This window comes from Lycium barbarum, chromosome 4 (genome assembly GCF_019175385.1).
Source record: "Lycium barbarum isolate Lr01 chromosome 4, ASM1917538v2, whole genome shotgun sequence".
NCBI lineage: Eukaryota > Viridiplantae > Streptophyta > Magnoliopsida > Solanales > Solanaceae > Lycium > Lycium barbarum.
In genome coordinates, this window is record NC_083340.1 from 34,814,777 (window position 1) to 34,836,779 (window position 22,003).

The 22,003-nt window shown below is 34.6% G+C and overlaps 1 protein-coding gene across 1 annotated transcript; it reads left to right on the forward strand.

Moving 5' to 3' along the window:
- Positions 1-7,369: 7,369 nt before the first annotated feature.
- Positions 7,370-7,914, forward strand: LOC132638370 (uncharacterized). Its single transcript, XM_060355281.1, has 2 exons — positions 7,370-7,586; positions 7,688-7,914. The coding sequence occupies exons 1-2, from the start codon at positions 7,398-7,400 to the stop codon at positions 7,874-7,876; spliced, it is 378 nt and encodes a 125-aa protein (XP_060211264.1). The 5' UTR covers positions 7,370-7,397; the 3' UTR covers positions 7,877-7,914.
- Positions 7,915-22,003: the final 14,089 nt, after the last annotated feature.

Below are 22,003 nucleotides of genomic sequence, written 5' to 3' on the forward strand. Positions count from 1 at the left end.
GTGGGAAAATGAGGGGTGGGGTGGAATGAAGAAGAAGAAGATGAGCGGGGAAAATGAGAGGTGGGTGGAATGAAGAAGAAAAAAGGTTTAGTGACGTGGCGCTGAGGTGGCACTGATGTGGTGCCGATGTGGTGGAGAGTGTGCAACACTATCCCCTGTGCAACTGAGTATGAAATTTTTTTGTGTCATGTCAGCCGAAAAAAAGTACAAAAATACAGAAACAATAAGGCTAGGGGGTAATAGGTCGCCCGCAAAGGTTGGGTGCGTCATAATTAATCTGGCTATACGTTGGGGGGTTTTTATGTATTTTCCCGTAAATTATACCTTCTTTGAAATGTCTTTTCTTGAGGTAAGGGTCTATCAGAAACAACCTATTCATCTCCCAAGGTAGGGATAAGGTCTGCGTACATTCTACCCTGCACAGATCTCACTTGTTAAAATATAATGGGTATGTTGTTGTATACCTTATTTTCTTATTTTTAATGAGCGTGAAAAAAAATTAAAACTACAATTAAAATGGGACATAAAAAGTAAACAGTAAGCTAAGAATCGTTGTCGAGTGAATGATAATAATCAAATATTATATATCTTACCTATTTTAAGGAAAAGTATGTCGCTGAACATTTTTATATATGTTATACTAATAGAAATGTATTTTTATTTAATGCTATCACCATAAAGTAATACATGACTATGAGGCTATGACACAACAAAAGCCCAATCATGCTGAAATACAATTGAGCTAAAGAAAATTTCAAATTCACGTCGAGCGAACTGAGTAATCTTTAATAGGAAGCTTTACCTTCCAAAGTGGTATTAATCGAACTCCAAAAGTAATTACGGGCCATTATCATCGGATGTGAAAGTAAGCGCGAAAATTTAACTCAAGGTGACATTCAAGTCTTATACTTACTAGAGGTGACAACTTTGACCAGCCCAAGTCAAAACCCACTTAAATTGTGATTAAGTTAATTAGGGTTCAAAATGTAGTTTTAAAACTTGTTACAAAATACAAAAAAACCCCAACTTAATCCCAAAAATCTCACCATCGCCCCCCCCCCCCCCAATCCTCCTCCTCCCACCCCTCCCACCGCCCTCTCCCTCTCCAAAAAAAAAAAAAAATTAAAAAGTTTTGATATTTTTTTTTGTTTTTTAACCAAACCTCCCTCCTCCTCCCACCCCTCGCTCCCTCCCCCCGCCTCTTCCTCTCCCCCAATATATATATATATATATATATATATATATATATATATATATATATTTAAAGTCTTCAATTCTCTTTTTTGTTTTTTCACCGCCCCCTCCCCCTCCCCCTCCCCCCTCCCCCCCCCCCCGGCCCTCCCACCGAAAAAAATAATTTTTTTTTAAAGAAGTTTTGAAATTTATTTTGGTTTCTTACTCCACCCACCCACCCCAAAAAAAATTAATTTTGTTTACAAAAAAAGTTTTTGATTTTGATTTTTTGCACCACCCAACCACCCCCCACCCAAAAAAAAATCTTGAAAACAAGTTTTGAATTTTTCTTTTTTGTTTCTTAATCCACCCACCCACTCCGCTACCCCGCTCCTCCTCTTTTGATGTTGTTTCTTTCTTCTTTTATTTAGAAAAAAGTTGCTCAAGAAAAAGAAAAAAAAACTCACCCAATTTACATAATTTTCGGACCGGATTTCATTCGTGTGGCACTGGGCATTACTTCATGGTTTATTGCAATTATTCATCTGGATATAGCTGCTGATTTACCAACAATTTACAGTAGCAGTTACAGTTGTTGCAACAAGTGCTAAAGATGTTGTATAAGAGCATCTGAATTTATTGCAACAGTTGTTGTAGTTTTTGCAACACTTGCAACAATTTATGCAGTTGTTGCAACTTCTATACTAATTTGTTGCAACAACTGCTAAATTGTGTATAAATAATTTAGCCTACTTGTTGCAACAACTGTGAAAGCTGTTGGACAACTTCTACTCTTTCTAACAACTTACTGACTAGTCGCAACAAATAAACTTCTTGTTGCAACACCTACATAGCTTTTGGACATATTTTACAGTTGTTGGACAGAGACAACCTAAGTTGTTACCAACAACTAAGTGATCAGTTGCAACAACTCATCTAAGTGATATGTTGATCTTGTTCAAATCACTAATCTATGTTCTGTTGTTAATAAATTGCTGAAAAATTTCCAACAAATAATAAATATGTTGCAACAGCTCTGTAACATGTTGGGGTTTTTCCAACAAGTAACTTGACTTGTTGCAACAACTAGTTAGCTGTTGAACATATCACAACTGTTAATTTGTACTTTTGGAGCCCTAAGGGGGGCTAACGAACAATTATTTATAAGTTTGTATTTTATGTTTTTGGTGGATTATGATGGATGATGAACATTATGATTTCAGTTGTTCAAATTATGTTAAGTAGTTTCAAACAAGTCATAAAGTCATTGCAATAATCAAAGAAGTTGTTGCAACAGATTCCTCATATGTTGGAAAAAATCAAAAAGTTGTTGAGGTTGTTGCAATAGATTCCTCACCTATTGCAACAGCTTCCTCATGTTCAGTAGTTTTAAACAAGTTACAAATCTGTTGGTAATAATCAAATAGTTGCTGCAGATGTTGCAACAAATTTCCTATCTATTGCAACAAATTAAACAACTATTGAAAATAATCAAAGAGTTTCTTTGAGTAAATGGTTACAACAACTGAACAATCTGTTGCAACAGATTCCTGACCTTGTCGGTAAAAATCAAACAATTGAGTAAATTATTGCAATAGTTGAGTAATCTGTTGCAACAAATGTCTCAGATGTTGCAACAAATCAAATAGTTGCTGAAGCTTTTGCAACAAGTTACTAATATGTTGCAATAGATGACTCAAATATTGCAACAAGTGACTTATCTGTTACAACAAATGGCTCATCTGTTGCAACAATGTACTTAGTTGTTGTAAAATATTCACTCTATTGATCACTAAATATCAGTGATTTCCTTTGTTTATCACTAAATATGGGTGAATCAAGTAGTTCACATCAAATCACTTTAATAATCACTTGATTTAGTGCATAGTGACTTAGTTGATCATTTGTCCTGACTCAAAATACCATCAAATTGATTAAGTATATATATTGATCAGTAAATATTATTGGTTTCCTTTTTTATCACTAAATATGGGTGAATTAAGTAGTTCACATCAAATCACTCTATTGATCACTCGATTTAGTGCATAGTGACTTAGTTTATCATCTGTCCTGACTCTAAATACTATCAAATTGATTAAGTATATACATTTATTACTAAATATCATTGATTTTCTTTGTTTATCACTAAATATGGGCGAATCAAGTAGTTCACATCAAATCACTCTAATGATCACTCGATTTAGTGCATAGTGACTTAGTTGATCATCTGTTTTTGACTCAAAACACCATCAAATTGATAAAGTATATATATTGATCACTAAATATCATTGATTTCCTTTGTTTATGACTAAATATGGGTGAACCAAATAGTTCACGTCAAATCGATCTAATGATCACTCGATTTAGTGCAGAATGACTTAGTTGATCATCTGTCTTGACTCAAAATACCATCAAATTGATTATATATATATATATATATATATATATATATATATATATATATATATATATATATATATATATATATATATATATATATATATATATATATATATTGGTTACTAAATATCATTAATTTCCTTTGTTCATCACTAAATATGGGTGAATTAAGTAGTTCACATCAAATCACTCTATTGATCACTCGATTTAGTGCATAGTGACTTAGTTGATCATCTGTCATGACTCAAAATACCACCAAATTGATTAAGTATATATATTTATTGATCACTAAATATGATTAATTTTCTTTGTTTATCACTAAATATCATTGATTCTCTTTGTTGATCACTACATATGGGTGAATCATATCATAGTTGTTTGAACAATTGTAGTATCTGTTGCAGCAAGTAACATAGCTGTTGAACAAGACATATCACTTGTTGGATAAAACACAACAAGTTACCTAGTTTCCGCAACAAGTCCTTCCGCTTGTTGTAAAAATTCAAACAACCAACCTAGTTGTTGTAACAAGTCGTGCCACTTGTTGGACAAACCCTAACAAGTAACTTAGTTGCTGCAATAGATTTGTTAATTGCAACCAATCCTGTACTTATTGGATAAAGTCCAACAGATAAATGGTTGTTTCCACAAGTCCTCCTATTTGTTGTGATATGTTCAACAACTAATAGTTGTTGCAACTAGTCTTGTCACTTGTTCGAAAAACCCTAACATGTTACAGAGCTGTTGTAACATATTTATTACTTGTTGGAAAATTTTCAGCAATTTAGTAACAACAGAACATAGATTAGTGATTTGAACAAGATCAGCTTATCACTTGGGTGAGTTGTTGCAACTGAGCACTTAGTTGTTAGTGACAACTTCGGTTGTCTCTATTTCATCCAACAGCTGTAACATATGTTCAAAAACTTATGTAATTGTTGCAACAAGAAGTTTATTTGTTGCGACAAATCAGTGAGTTGTTAGAAATAGTAGAAGCTGTCCAACAGCTTTCACAGTTGTTGCAACAAGTAGGCTAAATTATTTATACACAATTTAGTAGTTGTTGCAACAGATTAGTACAGAAGTTGCAACAACTGCATAAATTGTTGCAAGTGTTGGAAAAACTACAACAGTTGTTGCAATAAATTCAGAAGCTCTTATACAACATCTTTAGTACTTGTTGCAACAACTATAACTGCTACTGTAAATTGTTGGAAAATCAGCAGCTATACCCAGATGAATATGAAATAAAACAATATTGTTTTACTTACCAAATGAGCGGAAATAACCCATGAAGTAATGCCTAGTGTCACACGAATGAAATCCGGTCTGAAAATTAAGTAAATCAGGTGAGTTTTTTTTTTCTTTTTTCTTGAGCAACTTTTTTCTAAATAAAAGAAGAAAGCAACAACAACAAAAGAGGAGGAGGGGTGGCAGCGTGGGTGGGTGGATTAAGAAACAAAAAAAAAATTCAAAACTTGTTTTCAAGGTTTTTTTTTTGTGTGTGTGTGAGGAGTGGGTGGGTGGTGCAAAAAACTTTTTTTAAAACAAAATTAATTTTTTTGGGGTGGGTGGGAAACCAACAAGAAAAACTTTTCAAAACTTTTTTTTAAAACCAAAATTAATTTTTTTTGGGAGGGTGGAGGTGGTGGGGTGTTGGGTCCCTAGGGGTGGGGGGAGGGGGGATTTTCCCCCATCAATTTTAGGTAATTAGGATTTTATTAAGTTGAGCCAAAGTGTAAAAAATAAAAATTGGGGGCAAAGTGCTAAAAATAAAACTTAGAGCTAAAGTGTTAAAAACAAAACTGTTGGGCAAGTCAGAATATGGTCAAAAGTCCTTAATTACTAATCCAAATATTATCACCTCTACTCAATAAAAAAAACGTGAGTCACCTCCACTTAATTTTGAAACTTTTTAGTCACCTATAATTAATCTTTTTTTTGCACGGAGTGCCCTTCTTTTGGGCTGGTCTTTATATTTTGCCCCTCACTTATGCCTTTTTTAATTTTTGCCCCTGCCGCCTGTTTAATGAAAGTGTTTTGACGAAATTACCCTTACCCCATTAAAACCCTTTCTATTTCGTCGTTTGCCCTTTTCTTTTCTTTTTTTTGCTTCTTCGTTCCTCCTCTGTTTTGTGTCTGTCTTATCTGTTCTAAAATTTAGGTACGAATTTGGATCTTTTGCTCATTTCAATATTTGTTTTTATGTTAAATTATTTTTTGTTGAATTGATATCTTTGTCTTCATCGTTTTTTATATTTAATTATCCTTTTTTATTTAAAATTATAGTGTTTTGTTAAAGTGTCTGTATGATTTTTTGAAATTTAGTTTCGTTCCCTATGTATATATTTTGTTTTTTTGAATGTCGTATTATGAATGTCGTAATATGTTTTAGTTGATTTTGATATGCGTTTTGGTTTTCTCTTTGTTAAGTCTTTGAAGTTTTGCCTGTGAACAACTGTTTTATGTTGTTGCTATTGTTTTTGTTTAATAATCTGGTTTTTGTGAAGAATGTGTTTGTGCGAGGCGGCATATGCCTGTTCCGGCAGAATTTTTGTTTTTTGAAACTGAATTTATGCCTATTCCGGCATAATTTCATGATTTAAGTTAGTTTGTATGTGTTTTGATTTTATGGTGTTTTTTTGTTTGTTAATAATGTTGGTTTTTATGAAAGTTTATATGTTTTCCTGATTATAAACTTTAGTTTAAACTTTTTGGTGTTTTTTTTTGTTTAGTAACCTATGTTTTCATGAAGACTGTGTTTGTCTGAGGCAACATATGCCGGGTCCGGTAGATTTCTTGAATTTTGAAACTGAAGTTATGCCGGTTCCGGCATAAAGTTATGCCTGTTCCGGCATAACTTCATGAATTAAGTTAATTTATGTGTGTCTTGGTTTTTTGGTGTTGTCTTGTTAATAATTTTGGTTTTTATGCAATCTTATGTGTTTTTGGTGTTGTTTTGTTAATAATGTTGGCTTTTTATGCAATCTTATGTGTTTTGGTTCTTTCTTCTATTATGCAGGTATTTGTGTACCAGTCTAGGGGCTGATTTTTTATTATGGTATATGTTAATTATTTTCATTCTCATTTTTGGTTTATTCTTATGTAAATTCTTGGTTTCTGTTGACATTAATTTTTCTTTTATAGGAGGAACATCCCTTGGTTAAGTTTGAACACTGGGTTGAAGGAGGTGGCATGTGGAGTGGTGATTTTCATTTTCGGAGTTTGATTTTATCCTTTTTGAGTGTCTCTCAATTGGACTTGTTGAAAAATGGTGTGTTTGGACAGTTTATGGATTTGGTTGATGTCCACCTGAGTGATAGTATTTTCCATTGCTTGATCTTATCGCAACTTTCATCTAGTAATGATAGTGCGTTAAAGTTTAAGATATTTGATCGTGTGTGTGTATTTGATTCCGAGTCTTTCCGTCTTATTACTGGTTTGGATTCTTGTGTTGGCGATTTTAGTGTTGTGTCTAGCAGACCAATAGATTGTTGAGACTTTATTTTCCAAATCAGGATAGAATAAGGTTGTGTGATCTCAAGAGTTTCTTACAGATCAAGTCAAGTAATCGTACTGGTGATTTTTGGGAAGATCTAGTGATCCTGTTAGACTTGCTGAGGTCTATATAATGGAGAGGGTTTTGTTGGGTCGTAACGAGAATGGAGAGGGTTTTGTTGGGTCGTAACGAGAAATGTGTTGTTAAAGGTCATCTAATGAAGATAATTGATGATGACAGTCTTCGAGTGTCTTATCTTTGGGGTTCTCTTAGTTTTAATCGGTTGGTACGGTCGATTCGTGGTTGTGTGAAGACTTTCAAGAGCATGCCATCTACACGTTATATGATTAGTGGTTTCCCTTACGCTTTAAATGTATGGCTGTTGGAGGTTTTCCCTATCTTTCGAGGGTTTTCAAGTTTTCATGGTCTGAAGTCTCCTCGTATGTTGTCTTGGGGTCCTTCAAAGCAAGTTGATTATAAAGTTATTACTGATAATTTCTTCCATGCTGAAAAAGTATGTGTTTCCCTTTTGTTGATGCTTCTTTTTCTTGGTTCTTTTCCCTCTTGTTATTTTTTATGTTTTTGTCTAATTGATGTGTTTATATTGTGTTATAGAGATTCAAGAAATTTATTGTCCATGTTGTTGTTGTTGGTACGGAACAAGAGATGATGGATTATCCAGTTGCACTTAAATTTCCTGATGATTCAGGCCCTTGTTCTTCCCGTGCGGTTTTGCCATCTCAAGTTACTTCTCAGATAGTTGATGTAAGTTGTACTTTGCCTTTTGTGTTTTTGGTTGTTTAACTGAATTCTGAGTTAGAGGCCTTGTGGTAGAATATTTTAGTAGGAGACATTTTTGTAGTCTTTTCTGTTTTGGTTATGAAAATTAAAGTTTATGCCCCTTAAGGCATACTTTTTGGTTTTGCAAACGTAGAATCTGCCCTTTCCGGCATACATTTCTCCTTTCATATTTCAGTTCTGCCCCTACCGGCATACTGTTCTCATTTTGAGACTAATTTTAGTAGGTAACACATTTTGCAGTCTTCTCTGTTTTGGTTTTGGAAATGAAAGTTTATGCCCCTTGAGGCATATTTTTTGGTTTTGCAAACTTAAAATCTGCCCCTTCCGGCATACATTTCTCCTTTCATATTTGAATTCTGCCCCTACCAGCAAACTGTTTTCATTTTCAGACTTCAGTTCTGCCGGGTCCGGCATACTTGTTCAACATTAATTTAATGACATCAAAAGTAATGTGTTGTTTTATTGATCTATTATACATGGTGTTTTGTCTAGTGTGAAGAAGCAACTTGATGATGAACGATCTACAATTGTCAATCAAGTAAAGGTATGGCTTTTTATTTTTTTTATTTTTGAGTTTGTTAATATGATATGTATACTTTGCATGCTGCATTCGTTGTTTTTGTTTATTCTCATTTTCTTTTCTTCTTTGTTTAAATTTTTTTTCGTTGTTTTGTAGTCTTTGGATAGCCGTTTCGAAGAATTGGATAAAAAAATTGTTGGTGCGCTTAATGTTATGGATAGCTTAGTTCGTGTACATGATGAAACAAAGTCATGTGTAGCAGCTTCTGAAAGTGCTAAAAGAACTTATTTAGAAAGTAGACTTGACAGTTTGGAAAGTAAATTTGATTATGTGATGCATTGTGTTGAAAGTTTAGTTCGACTGCATAGCGAAAACAAATCTTGTAAAACTTGTGCATCTGGTAAAAGACAACCTGATTTGGGTTATTCAGTGAATGATGAGGTGAAGTTAGATGCACATCTTGGAAAAGATTTGCAGGAATGTATGGAGAATATGCTTTGTAAAGCAAGGTCTACAAAAAATGAGACGCCTCCCATGCTCGATATGTTCTGTGATTCTGCTGTTTCTTCATCAAGTCAACTGTCTGATAAAACTCAACCTCTTTCTCAGTTTGAAAAGGAATTTGTGAAAGAAAATGAAGACCGCGCAAAAAAAGAAGCATTTAAAGAAATTGCTGCAATTAATAATGCTTTTCAATGCGGAGATTATGAGTTTTCTTCTAATGAAGCATCACAAAATGTAAATGAAGTAGCAGCTGCTGTTGAAGATAGTAGAAAACGTCCGAGATGCGAAGATGGAAACAAAGAAGATGATGGTTATCCTAATTGGTATTTGCTTACACCAAGCAGTACTCCAGTTGAGAAACAGTTGAGTTCTACTATTGAAGATATATACTGTACTGCAGAAGAGTTAGGAAAGTGAATTGATTTTTTTGTTGTTATTTACAGCAAGTGTTATGTTATTGTGTTTCCCCCTTTTTTCGAATGATGTATATGTAAATTGGTCTTTCATTTCTGTACATATAATGAAGTTTCACTTTTTCAAACTGTGCTCTATTGTAGTCTGCCTTAACTGGCATACTTTTGTCATTTTTGTGAACAGATGTTCTGTCCCTTCCGGCATACTTCTAAGATGGAAGTAACTATTTTTCCTAAAAATAAAAAAGATAATTAAAAAGTGACTCTTGTTCCAAAACATCTCGAATAAGTGCGACAGTTACTTCCAATTAATGTATTAATTGTTTTGTTTTAAAATAAATAAAAATGGAAAGAAAAACTGAAAAATTCTTTGTATTTTTGTCAATAGTTGCGACAGTTACTCCAATTTAAATTTGAGTAACTGTTTTTTGTTTAAAAAAAAAACTGCAAAACTTGTTGTATCCTCATCCAATTGAAATTCAAAGAGCTTAATATGCAAAAGTCAAGCCAAATAATCTTGCCGCCTCCGGCATAAGTTTGCCCGTTGGGAACAGAAGTTCTGCCCCTTCCGACATACTTCTAAATTCGTAGTAACAGTTTTTTTTCCGCTAGAAATAAAAAAAGATAATTAAAAAGTGACTCTTATTCCCAATATCTCTAATAGGTATTGCTACATTTACTTCCAATTGAAAATGTATTAATTCTTTTTAAAAAAAAAAAAAACTGAAAAACTCTTTGTATTTTTGTCAATAATTGCAACAATTACTTCAATTCAAATTTCACTAACTGTTTTGGTTTTTTTTTGTTTAATATGTATTTGCCCGCTCTTCTTGTAATTTACTTTTTATTTTCGTTTGTTCACTTTAAAGCTAAAGAAGGCAGTTGCTTTGTCACGTTTCCAATATCATCTTTATCAGTTTTTTCATTGATTTCTCTTAGTGGGGTTTCAATTTCATCTGTAAGTTATTAGTTACTATTTTATTACTTGTTGATAAGTTATTTCCTTCAATTGTTTGTGTCTGTATTTTATTTGAATAGGGTTTTCTGTTTTTTTTTTCTTTTACGTTTTTCGTAATGCATTGTGGTAATGTATTTTTGTTGGTAATGTTTTTTATGTGTTTTTTTTTCCTGTTTTTTTCCTGATTGAATTTTATGTTTTGCTCATGTCAGTGTGCTAAATCATGAGACGTCAATTTGGACAAGTTGCTGACTATTATATTCCTCCGGAAGAGTGGACAGACACACGCATCAGTGCTGTATGGCGAGGGGATGAAAAGTTTGTTAAATTTGTTGAGAAATTTCTTACAAAAGAACAGTTGGTAATTTTGAAGAATCGTCCTTTTGGGAAATTTATGGAATTACATAATATAAAAATGTCGGGTATCTTGGTGAATTTTATGTTGTTGTCGGAAGTTCAGTGTTCTGAAACAAATGAAATGCATTTTAACATACAAGATAAACTTGTGACATTTACAGACCAATCATTTAAGAGAGTCACTGGGTTATCAATTACTGAACCTCCTAGATCTTTCTATGCTAAATATAACAAAACCAATGGCAGTCGTCTTTTGAGAAGATATTTTGGTGTTGAAGATGGTAAAAGGAATTTGGAAATGAGGGATTTGAAGAATGTGATGAGTGCTGAAAATGTAGATTTTGAAGATGACCTTGATGCGGTGATGCTAGCAGAGGTATACATTCTTGGTCGTGTTTTATTGGGCGGTAGAATTGATAAGAAGGTATTGTGACAGCATATTGTATACATAGAGGACAATGAATTGTTTGAGCATTTTAATTTGGGGTCTTTGTGTTTTGCTGAACTCCTGAGGTGTTTCAAATCAATATATAAGCAAGGGATAAACAGACATACCATTGATTATGGTGTTGTTGGTTTTGTTTATGGCTTTAGCGTTTGGGTTTGGTCTAGGTTCAATGACTATAGCAGACAATATGTTGAAATTATTGACGATTGTCGTGAACCTTTGATGTTGTCATATGTCAGTAATAAATCTCCACATTTCAAAGATGTCAAGAAATTCCTGGTATCCGAAGAGTACACGAGAGGAAAGGTAATGGTGTTTATTGCCCTTTACTTTTCGTGTCAACTTTTAATGTGGTTTTCTTTTTCTATTTTGATGTAATTATTATTTATTGTTGTATGGATTTTATTTCAATAGCGAGGTAAAGGGGTGGTTGATGAATCTCCGGACAATTCAAGTGGTGATGGAAGTGAATCTGAAGATGCCAATATTGCTGGCAAATCCACTGAAAGCTCTTCTCTAGAGCGTCGCATTGAGGTATTTCTCATTGTTCCTGTCTGTTTTTCCTCTAAAAGTTTTGTTCTTTTTTTTCTCTTGAGTTTAACACTTTGCTGTATTTGTTTATTTTCACAGTTCCTGGAAAATGTTTGTGATATTAAATTGGATAGGATTTTCAATAATCAACAGCAGGAGAAGGTCCGAATGGATCAGCTGATTTCTGCTCTGCAAAAAGCAGGATTAAATTTTGAATCCCAAACTGCTCCTGATGCTGAAAATGTTCGTCGACATGTTGATTCTCCTTGTCATGTTGAAAAGGGTAGACGCAAGAGTGCGAGATCTGTTCGTAAAAGTGTTGTTGCTAAAAGGAAAACTAAACAAGCCAGGTCTCGTAAAAATGTTGAGCAATCTTCCATTGGCCAACGAAGAAGATCGGTGCAGTCTCATGTTAGTGAAGATATTGCTGATATTGAACATGCATTTTGGGATGTTGAAACTGCCACCGGAGACGAGGGGGGCGACTCGTTTGGTGTTGATTTGTCTAATGTTGAGGCTGAAAGTAATCAAGAAATTCAGATGGAAGATGTGCAAGCCGTTTCTAGTGAAAAAACCTTTGATGAGACAAAGTTGGGAGGTAAAATCCGGTTTTACAAGAGAAGAAAATTACACAAGACAATACAAGATGTAGATGTTTCTCCTAATCTATGGCTTCCGGATGGTCCTCAATCTACAAATGTGGCAGCTGATAGGGACAATGCATTTGAACATGTTTTTGGAGAAGGCCAAGCAAATGTGACATGTCCTATGGAGACAGATGTTGAACAAGTTCAATTTCTAAATGCAACTGAAAACGTTGAGGCTGAATTGCCTTCAGTAATTTTACATTTATACTTTGTTATTTTCTAAACCTAAGTTGCCTGGCACACTTTTCTGGCAGTTAACACTTTGTGTGCTCTTTTTTTGTTTTGCTTATGCAAATGATAGTTTTGCCCCTCCTGGCATAATCCCCCCTTTTATTTCAAACTCATGTTCTGCCTACTCCAGCATACTACCTTTTTTTGTAAAGTTACATTTCTGCCTACACCGGCATAATTTTACTTTTTGAAACTTAGCTCTTACCCCTTCCGGCATACTTTCACATTTTATTTTGCAAACTCATGTTCTGCCTCCTCTGGCATACTCATCTCTTTTAAAAAGTTATTTTCTGCCCACTCCGGCATAACTTTACTTTTTGAAACTTAAATCTTGCCCCTTCCGGCATACTTTTCCCTTTTTCATGCATAAGGTTTGCCCCTTCCGGCATATTTTTCAAAATTTGTTGATAAATTTTCCTTTTTGTGAACCTAACTTCTGCGTGTTTTGACATAATTTTCCATCTTTTACCACTTGCAAAATTTATTAATTTTTTATTTTAATATTTTTGCTTCGATGATGGATGTTGTGTTTCTTAATTTGTTACTTTATGTAGGTTGTTGTGGAGGAACAATTGGGCGGTGAACAACTTCGTGACGCCAATCATGAAGAATCCAACGTATCTCCACCAAAAGGAGATATGCCTCAAAATCTTGAGCAAACAGCAGTTGAAAATCGTGAGACTATAAGATGTGAAACACCTGAAGCTCAAGTTTCTAAAGAGGGTGGTAAACGCGTTGTTGTTCCTCATATTGGTGTTATGCCCGAGCCTATTAAAACGGTTGAGCCATTGAGGACCGAACCTGCCAATGCAGACGCGGTTCAAGTCATCACTCCAAGGGAGTCTGCTGTTGTTGATGGAAAGGGTGATAACTCTCAAGGAATGGAGGACAATTTTCGATATGTGTCCTTTGAAGATATTGCAAATGTCGCTTCTTCCGCTGTCAAAGAGAGTACTGTTATTCAACTCATCCTCTTGCTGAAGAAGAACCTATTGTTGAAGTGGCGGAAGTGCTATCTTCCTTGAAGACAAGGCGCCAGAGAAAAAGGAAAGCAGTGGGTGATACCCCGGCGCCCGGATGGATGCTATATTCTGCACGTAGTGATCTTCCTTTTGAGTCACGGAAGGACGAAAGTGACTGGAATGAAGAGTACAGAAGGATGTGCCCATTCCATTACATCAAAAGCAAAGTTGCTGTGAACTTTTGGAAAAAAATTATCAATCCTCGAAATCTTCCACCAAGTAACTTTCGACCTACTGGGTAAGTTGTTAGTTATGTGTGTGCTTTCTTGCATTTTTCCTCCTTATTTTGGGTTTATGTTTTTTTCTTTTTCAGTCTTTTAAGTACAATCTCTGTATTTTTGCCCCTTCCGGCATACTTTTCCCTTTTTCAAGCATAAGGTTTGCCCCTTCCGGCATATTGTTCAAAACTTGTTCATAAATTTCCCTTTCTGTGAACAAAACTTCTGCCTGTATTTTTGTAATTTTTGTTCCATTTTCTTTAATCAGGACTGAAGACGAGGTAATGTATCCTGCAAAGTTGAACCAACTTAGTGAAATTTATCAGTTGGGCGATTTTAAGCCAAAATATAGGATGTTTTTTTTGGATCTGTACCATGATGTCTATGCACTTAATGATGAGGTTCGTGATTGTCTTTTACTTTTTCTTTTCTTATTTTTCTATTAGTTATTGCTTTTTGCTTCCTTTTTTTTTGTTTATCGCTGAATCGCTATTTGTTTTCCCTTAACACAACATATTGATGTGATGCTATATTATTTTAGGAAGAAAATGATGTATCATTCTCCAGTTGTCAATGCTGTTAAGTACACAACCGTAGATATGATGTTTGATCAGCTTGTGCAATTTGACATCAATAGATACTACGAAGACCCGGTTAATTACCACTGGTTTGCTGGCGGCAGTGATGATGCAATTTTGCTGAGTAATATTGTGTATGGGCGAAGAGGAAAATGTGGTATATCATGGGAGAATGTCGACAGGGTATTAATTCCTATTCGCCCAGGATATGATGATCCTAAAACAATTTCTCACTATGTACTTGCTGTTTTCATGATTGATGAGCGTAAATTGGTAGTTTATAACTCACTCACTCAATCATAATGATGATCATTTGGTTCGCGTTGTCGAGGCCTACTGTGGTATGATCCCTAAGTTGTTGATGGTCAATGATTTTCAATTATCCAGGCCATCATACAATAACTTCAGTAATCTAACATATACCTGGGCTGCCTGTCCAAAGCAAGGATCGTACGTTTCATTCTTATATTTTTTAGCTTTTTCCGTTGTTTTTTTTTTTATTATTGTTTTTGCTTTTCTGTTGTTCTAAAACATCTCTCTTTTATGACTTTCAGAGATTATAATTGTGGTCGTTTTTTGATCAAGTTTGCTGATATGCTGATTAGCGGTCAAAATCCTGCTGATTGGGATGGTTCTGGTTTGATGGACTACATGAAAGAGTGGTCAATCAATTTGGTTTGTCATGGGAAAGATAAGCTGGAAAAGGGTTATGACACGCCACCAGATACAGCTGGAAGTGATTATCATGAGCATAACGATATGGAGTGTGAGTATGACATGAAAAAGAGAGCAAGATATGTGAAGAAAGCAAAAAAAATAGTTTGTTTTAGTTGAGCAAGATCTGTGAAGAAAGGAAAAAATAGTTTGTCTTAGTTATTTTTGCGCTATGTAATTTTTTTTCGTGCTCCCTTGTCTTTTTTGTAAATGTTATAAGATTGTACAGTTTGTTTGTGTTATAAATTTCAACTTTAAGCCCCTTTATAATTTGATGGTGTTCATTTTTAATCTCAACTTCTTTGTTCATAAAAGCTGTTATTTTGTTGAAAATCCAAGTTATACCCTTTCCATCACAACTTCATGGTTGTTATGTAATAGAAGTTTGCCGGGGTCGGCATAGTTTCTCATTATGTAAATAGAAGTTTTGCCCATTCCGGCAGAATTTAAGTTCAGAAACTTGCCATAACCAGCAACAAAGACAAACCCTTTGAAGTTATTGACCAGCCAAAATGCATTTATTGGGGATTATTTGTGACGGAAAGCTGTTATTTTGTTGAAAACCAAATTTATGGTGGTTATTTAATAGGAGTTTGCCGGGGTCGGCATAGTTTCTCATTTTATGAACAGAAGTTCCACCCTTTCCAGCAGAAATTAAGTTCAAAGAACTTGCTACAACCAGCAACAAATACAAAACCTTTTAACTTTTTTGAACAGTCAGAACGCATTTTATTGGGATTAGTTGAGACGCCATAATTGTTGTTTTAGTATGAATGAATTTTTATTTTTAGTCTATGTTGTTGTTGTTGTTGTTGTTTTTTTATTTTCCTCTCCAATATTTGTATGAATGAAATTTTGCTATGAATGAATGAAATATTTTACTTAGTGTTAATTGTATTGTGCTGAATGTTTTATCCAATTTTCCAGCATTTTAAAATATTTTATAAACAACAAAGCACATAAGTATGCCCCTAACGGCATACTTATTTATTTTGTAAGCGGAAGACCTGCCGGTTCTGGCATAAATGTAAAACATGAAAACAACAGAGAGAAACAATATTGTTATGTCCCAAGGCATACATCTATTAAACTTACCAGGATGTAGTCTTTGAGATACCAATTTTCTTTTCCCGGCAAAAACTGTTATACCTGCCACAGGAGGCATAAATTATAAAACTGGATAATTAAAGTTGATGATTTTTTTTCTTTTTCCTCAATGTTTTATGGTAGAGAATTGTAGATTTCATGTAGGGACATTTATCTTTTGCTATTATATAGTTTTTTATTATCAGCAACAAGAAGATAACAACTTAGTAAAAGAAAATAATAAAAGAAAGAATGGACAGAAGAATAAATGTGTGATAAGATGCTTGAAGTCTCAGTCTTAGTAATACCAAAGTTTTGCCATTTCTTTCAGGCAGAGTGTGCATTATGCGTCAAGAATCATAAGATAAATTCATATAAACCATGTATAAGAGTGTGATGTTAGGATGCCAATTTCCTCTTCCTGTATCTTCTTGAATATGGATTGAGAGTTGGACTGTGGTTACAGGTTGCCCTAGTGTGTCCAAAGAACTTGCATCTACCACATCTGTATGTGTACTTTGTCGATTCTCTTCTTGGGCGATATCTTTTTGTTTGTTTTCTTCCAGGTCTTATTTTAACATCAGGCAGCGTTATTTTAATATCCATAATGTTTTGTGGAATAATCCATGAGTCTTGATTTCCAACTGATAGTATTTCACCTTTGTATGTCTCTTGGCAGGCTTGTTTCTTGAACCAGTCCGCACAGTATGTAGATTTTGGCAAACTTCTTTTGTCTATAACTGCCATGGCATGTGTGCATGGTAACTCGTCAGTTTGGAACTCCAAGCACTCACAAGTCATATTCTTTAGGTCTACATTGTATTGATATCCTTCATCTTTCACAACAAATTTGACGGGAGTTATGTTTTCTACCTGTGAAAATTGACAATATAAATGAGTGATATTTTTTGTGGCAATTTTCAGATTATGTGAGAGTTATGCCCTTTCCGGCATACTTCCTGTACAGTGAAAATAAGAGTCTGCCCCTTCCGGCAGAACTAAGTATAAAATAGGGTCATAGTTGTTCCTTTGTCCAGCTTAATTTTTGTGTTTGGTTAATTTTAAACTATACATTTCTCATAAAACTAAGATTGAAGTGTGTGTTGGTAAAATCTACTTACTTTCATTGTGAGCATAAAAACAGTGTCATAGTTATGCCTTTACCGGCATAATTCCATGCTAGTTAAAATAAGAGTCTGCCCCTTCCGACAGAACGAAGTATAAAAATAGGGTCATAGTTCTTCCTTTATCTAGCATAACTTTTGTGTTTGGTTAAAATTAAACTATGCATTGCTCACCAAACTAATATTGAAGTGTGTGTTGGTAAAATGTACTTACTTTCATTGTGAAGCCTCTACTTATCTTTTCAAGCAGAATCTTTTCAGCTCAACATGTCAGGTCATGGGACGGTCCTGTTGCATCCAATTTTCTCTGGGAAAACCAATTTTGCAGCTTGTTCTGGATTTAATCAATACATGCCATTATTGGCAACTCCCTTGCTTTCCTCAATACAGAATTCATTGTCTCGACATTGTTTGTTGTGAGTATGTTGTAACGCCTGTTGGTGTGGAATGAACGTGCCCATCTTTCCGGTGGTTCTTCTTCTATGTATTCTGCAGTTTTTGGGTCGATTTGTTGTATCTGTGACATATAGGTACGAAACTCTGTCTGTTTATAGGTAATTGCTGCATTGTAGAACAGTGATAGGATCGCTTCGGATGGGAAATATTTCTGCAAGTTCTTCTCCATGTGGTAGATGCATATTCCATGCTGGGTATCTGGATACAGTTCTTTGATTGCAGTTGCAATTGATGCGTGGCGATCGGAAAGAATTGATAGGTATTTGTGCGTGCCAAACACCTTTTTCACGTGTCTGAAGAACCACCTGTAGGATTCATTATTCTCAGAGTCTGCAATACCAAATGCGAGAGGAAATATGCCGTTGTTTCCATTTTTTGCTACTGCTACATGAGCACACCGCGGCATTTTGATTTCAAGAAGGTTGCATCCACCATCATTACTGGTCTGCAGTGTTTCCAACCCTCAATTGATGCTCCATAAGCGAAAAAAGTATACTTAAACTTATTGTCAGCGGTCCATTTGATGTTAGCATCTGTTCCAGGATTTCTTAATTTCATCATGTGAAGATATTGCGGTAGAAGTGTGTAGTTATTTTCTGGGCTTCCTCTTATGACATTATAAGCGTGTTGGAGGGAACGCCATGCTTTGTGGTAACCAATGTGCAAGCCATATCTGCTTCTCATTTCTTCAATGACAAATTTGGGTGTTATCTCTTGTAGTGTATGGCGTACTAGGTCTGTAATGTATTCCGCTATGACTTTTGAAGTTGCATTCCTCATGTCAGAGGTGATAAAATTTATTGAACAACTATGTCTCTTTTCAAAGTTAACTACTTTGAAAAGTTCTGATCCTCTGAACCTTGAACTGTGGAAACGCCAAATGCAGGTTGGGTCAACACATCTGATGTAATATCGTTGCGTGCATGACTTTTCTACCTTGTACTGTTGATGACGAGTAATTGCAATGTTGTTCATGCATTTTTTCACACGGTATCTTTGTCTTTGAATAAAATGCCAACTTCTATTTGATCAATCGATGCACTAGGTGTCAAAATTTGTGTATCATTTTGTATCCTCTTCCTCTTTAGTGTCTTTATTTTGTTGCATGGCTGTGTTTGTGTCTCTTCAACTGTCGTGCTCGGAGTAAGTGATACAACATTCATTGAAGTTGGATGCTGAGAAAGGTCATTGTTTCAAACTTGCTCAATGTTTGGCGGTTGCCATTGTAGCTGCTGAGGTGTCTGGTTAGGAGTTACTATCTTGCTCTGCTCATGTGGAATCCCAAGGTTATGTCCAATAGGGCTGTGTTGTTTGTCATCCAATCCAACTTCAGACATGTCTTCTTCATAAGCAATGCAGAGTTGTTTGTCAATTTCCTCTATGGTTTGTCCTTGTGTCATTAGGATAGAGTCATTATGATGTTCTTGTAATGGGTTGTTCTCCGCATCAGCTGAATTGAACTCTAATATGAAACGGGAATTCCTGAAGTTGTCATTGTTGTTGAGCAGGTACAAGCAAGTGTGAAGATCAATGTCGTTTGTTACACGCATCCCTTTGGATGTTTTCTCACTGGTGTCAAACCATATGTTGGCCTCTTTTTGCTGAGTATCTTGTGTATGTCCCGCAAATATCTGTTGAGTGGATTGTTGAAAATTTACACCATCATTGACAAGTATTAGCTTGGTTTCATGATTAACATAATTGTAGGCGGCGTCCCATTTGCCGTTGAAGGCTACGCAGATGCATCTTGGTGTCATTTTTTTGTTAAACTTCCTGCATAAAGAGAGATTCACTTGAGAAAAAACCAAAATGAAATGTATTTAAGTTGTTAGTTTTGAAAATTTAAGTTCTGCCCTTCCCAACAGACTTTGTATGTAAAGTCATGAAGTATGCCTGAAACGGCATACTCTACCATTTTATAAACAGAAGTTCTACCGCTACCAGCATTCTTCAAAAACGGAGTAACTGTTTCTGCAACAGTTATTCCAATGAAATTGCAACAGTTATTTTCATGAAACTGAAAAACCTCCTCTGTCTTTATCCAATTTAAATCAAATCCATGCAACAGTTATTCCAATTTAAAATGGACTAATTTATACTTCTATATAAACCAACACAACTTTTGGAAGAAGGAAAAAAAAAACACTTTACTTCTGAAAACCGGATATAATCACATACAAAATGAACCAAAATCAACATATTGTACATGTTAATGGTGGCCACGGGCAAGCACATGAACATGCCCATCTTCATAACCAAATCCATCCTAATATTGCAAATTTGCAAATTACTCATAAAATTGCTGATATCAAAAGAGACATAGATTTTCTGAGGGCTCTTTACGGTGCTCTAAGTAAAGAAAAAGATGATCTGCGAAGAGAATTACGATTTGTAAGGCAGAGGTTATTCCAGCACACTGGCCAAATTGACGATGGGGCAATTTGGAATGGGTACACATGAAATTAGAATTGATGATGGTAGTTTGGTACTTATGAAGTTAGGATTTTATGTTTTGTGGACATATATATATTTAAATGTATGTTAATGAAGTGTAAGTTTCTTTAGGTTTGTAGAATTTTACTTTAATGGCTTCTAAACAGAAGTATTGCCTTCTCCGGCATACTTGTTCAGAAGTTTGTTCAGAACTTTGCCTGTAATGGCATACTCTACTACTTTGTAAATTGTACTTTTGCCTCCTCCGGCATAAGTACTTTTTGTTTTGCTTAACATAATGCAGTAACTGTTTTTGGTTTAAAAAAAAAAAATGAAAACCTCCTCTACCTTCATCCAATTTAAATCAAATGTCTGCAACAGTTATTCCAATTAGAGGATTGACGCAACTGGACTAATTTATACTTCTATATAAACCAGAAATTTTGCCTTCTCCGGCATACTTGTTATGAAATTGGTTCAGAACATTGCCGGTAACGGCATACTATACTCTTTTGTAAATTGAACTTTTGCCTCCTCCGGCATAAGCACTTTTTGTTTTGCTGATGATAATGCAGTAACTGTTTTTGGTTAAAAAAAATGAAAACCTCCTCCACCTTCATCCAATTTAAATCAAATGCCTGCAACAGTTATTCCAATTAGAGGATTGACGCAACTGGACTAATTTATACTTCTATATAAACCAGAACTTTTGCCTTTTCCGGCATACTTGTTATGAAATTGGTTCAGAACATTGCCGGTAACGACATACTATACTCTTTTGTAAATTAAACTTTTGCCTCCTCCGGCACAAGCACTTTTTGTATTGCTGATGATAATGCAGTAACTGTTTTTGGTTAAAAAAATAAAAAAAATGAAAACCTCCTCTACCTTCATCCAATTTAAATCAAATGCCTACAACAGTTATTCCAATTAGAGGATTGACGCAACTGGACTAATTTATACTTCTATATAAACCAGAACTTTTGCCTTCTCCGGCATACTTGTTATGAAATTGGTTTAGAACATTGCCGGTAACGGCATACTATACTCTTTTGTAAATTGAACTTTTGCCTCCTCCGAATACTTGTTCTAAATTTGTAAACAGTTTGACTTAATTCAAGTTTAAATCGATAAGCATTTCCTGATTTAAATTGAATTTACTATAATTACAATTTCAAGTAAATAAGCATTGTATACTAATTTAATTAAGGTATAAAGTAATTAAAATCAGAACAAAGCAATAAATTCAATCAATTCTATTTTGCTGATTAATTTTATCATGCGCAATGTTCAATCTGAGCTGTATGTCATCTGTTTCTTAATAATCAGGTCGTAGAAGATGATTTTTTTTTTCAAATATTAACAATCTAAACTCAATAAAATCGTTAAATTGAGTTAAATTAAGATTTGTACCTTTTACTGATGTTGTAGCAGCAAAATCAATTGAGAAATCTGGCTTGAAACAACGATTTGAATAATGTGAAAAATTAGGAACGAAGTTGGGCTGGGTTAACGATATGAAAGAAGAGAAGGATTTGAGAATAACGATATTTATTTTTATATGTAACGGTTAGGGGTAGTAATGTCTTTTTACTATGTTACTTTTGCTCGGAAGGGCAATAATTAAAGACCACTATTTTGAGGGGCAAAATCTAAAGACCAGCCCAAAAGAGGGGCATTCGCCCCAATTGCCCATAATTAATAAGCCCATGAATATTTTTCTACTTTTTTCCGAAGTGGAATTTTAGAAATCATGTTTGGCCATAAAATTTTAGAAAATTCCGAAATTTGTAAAACACCAAACAGTTGTTTTCATTTTTTTCCACTCCAAATTATTCGCAAAAATTCAAAACAACTCCAATTTCTATTCATGGTCAAACACAACTCTTA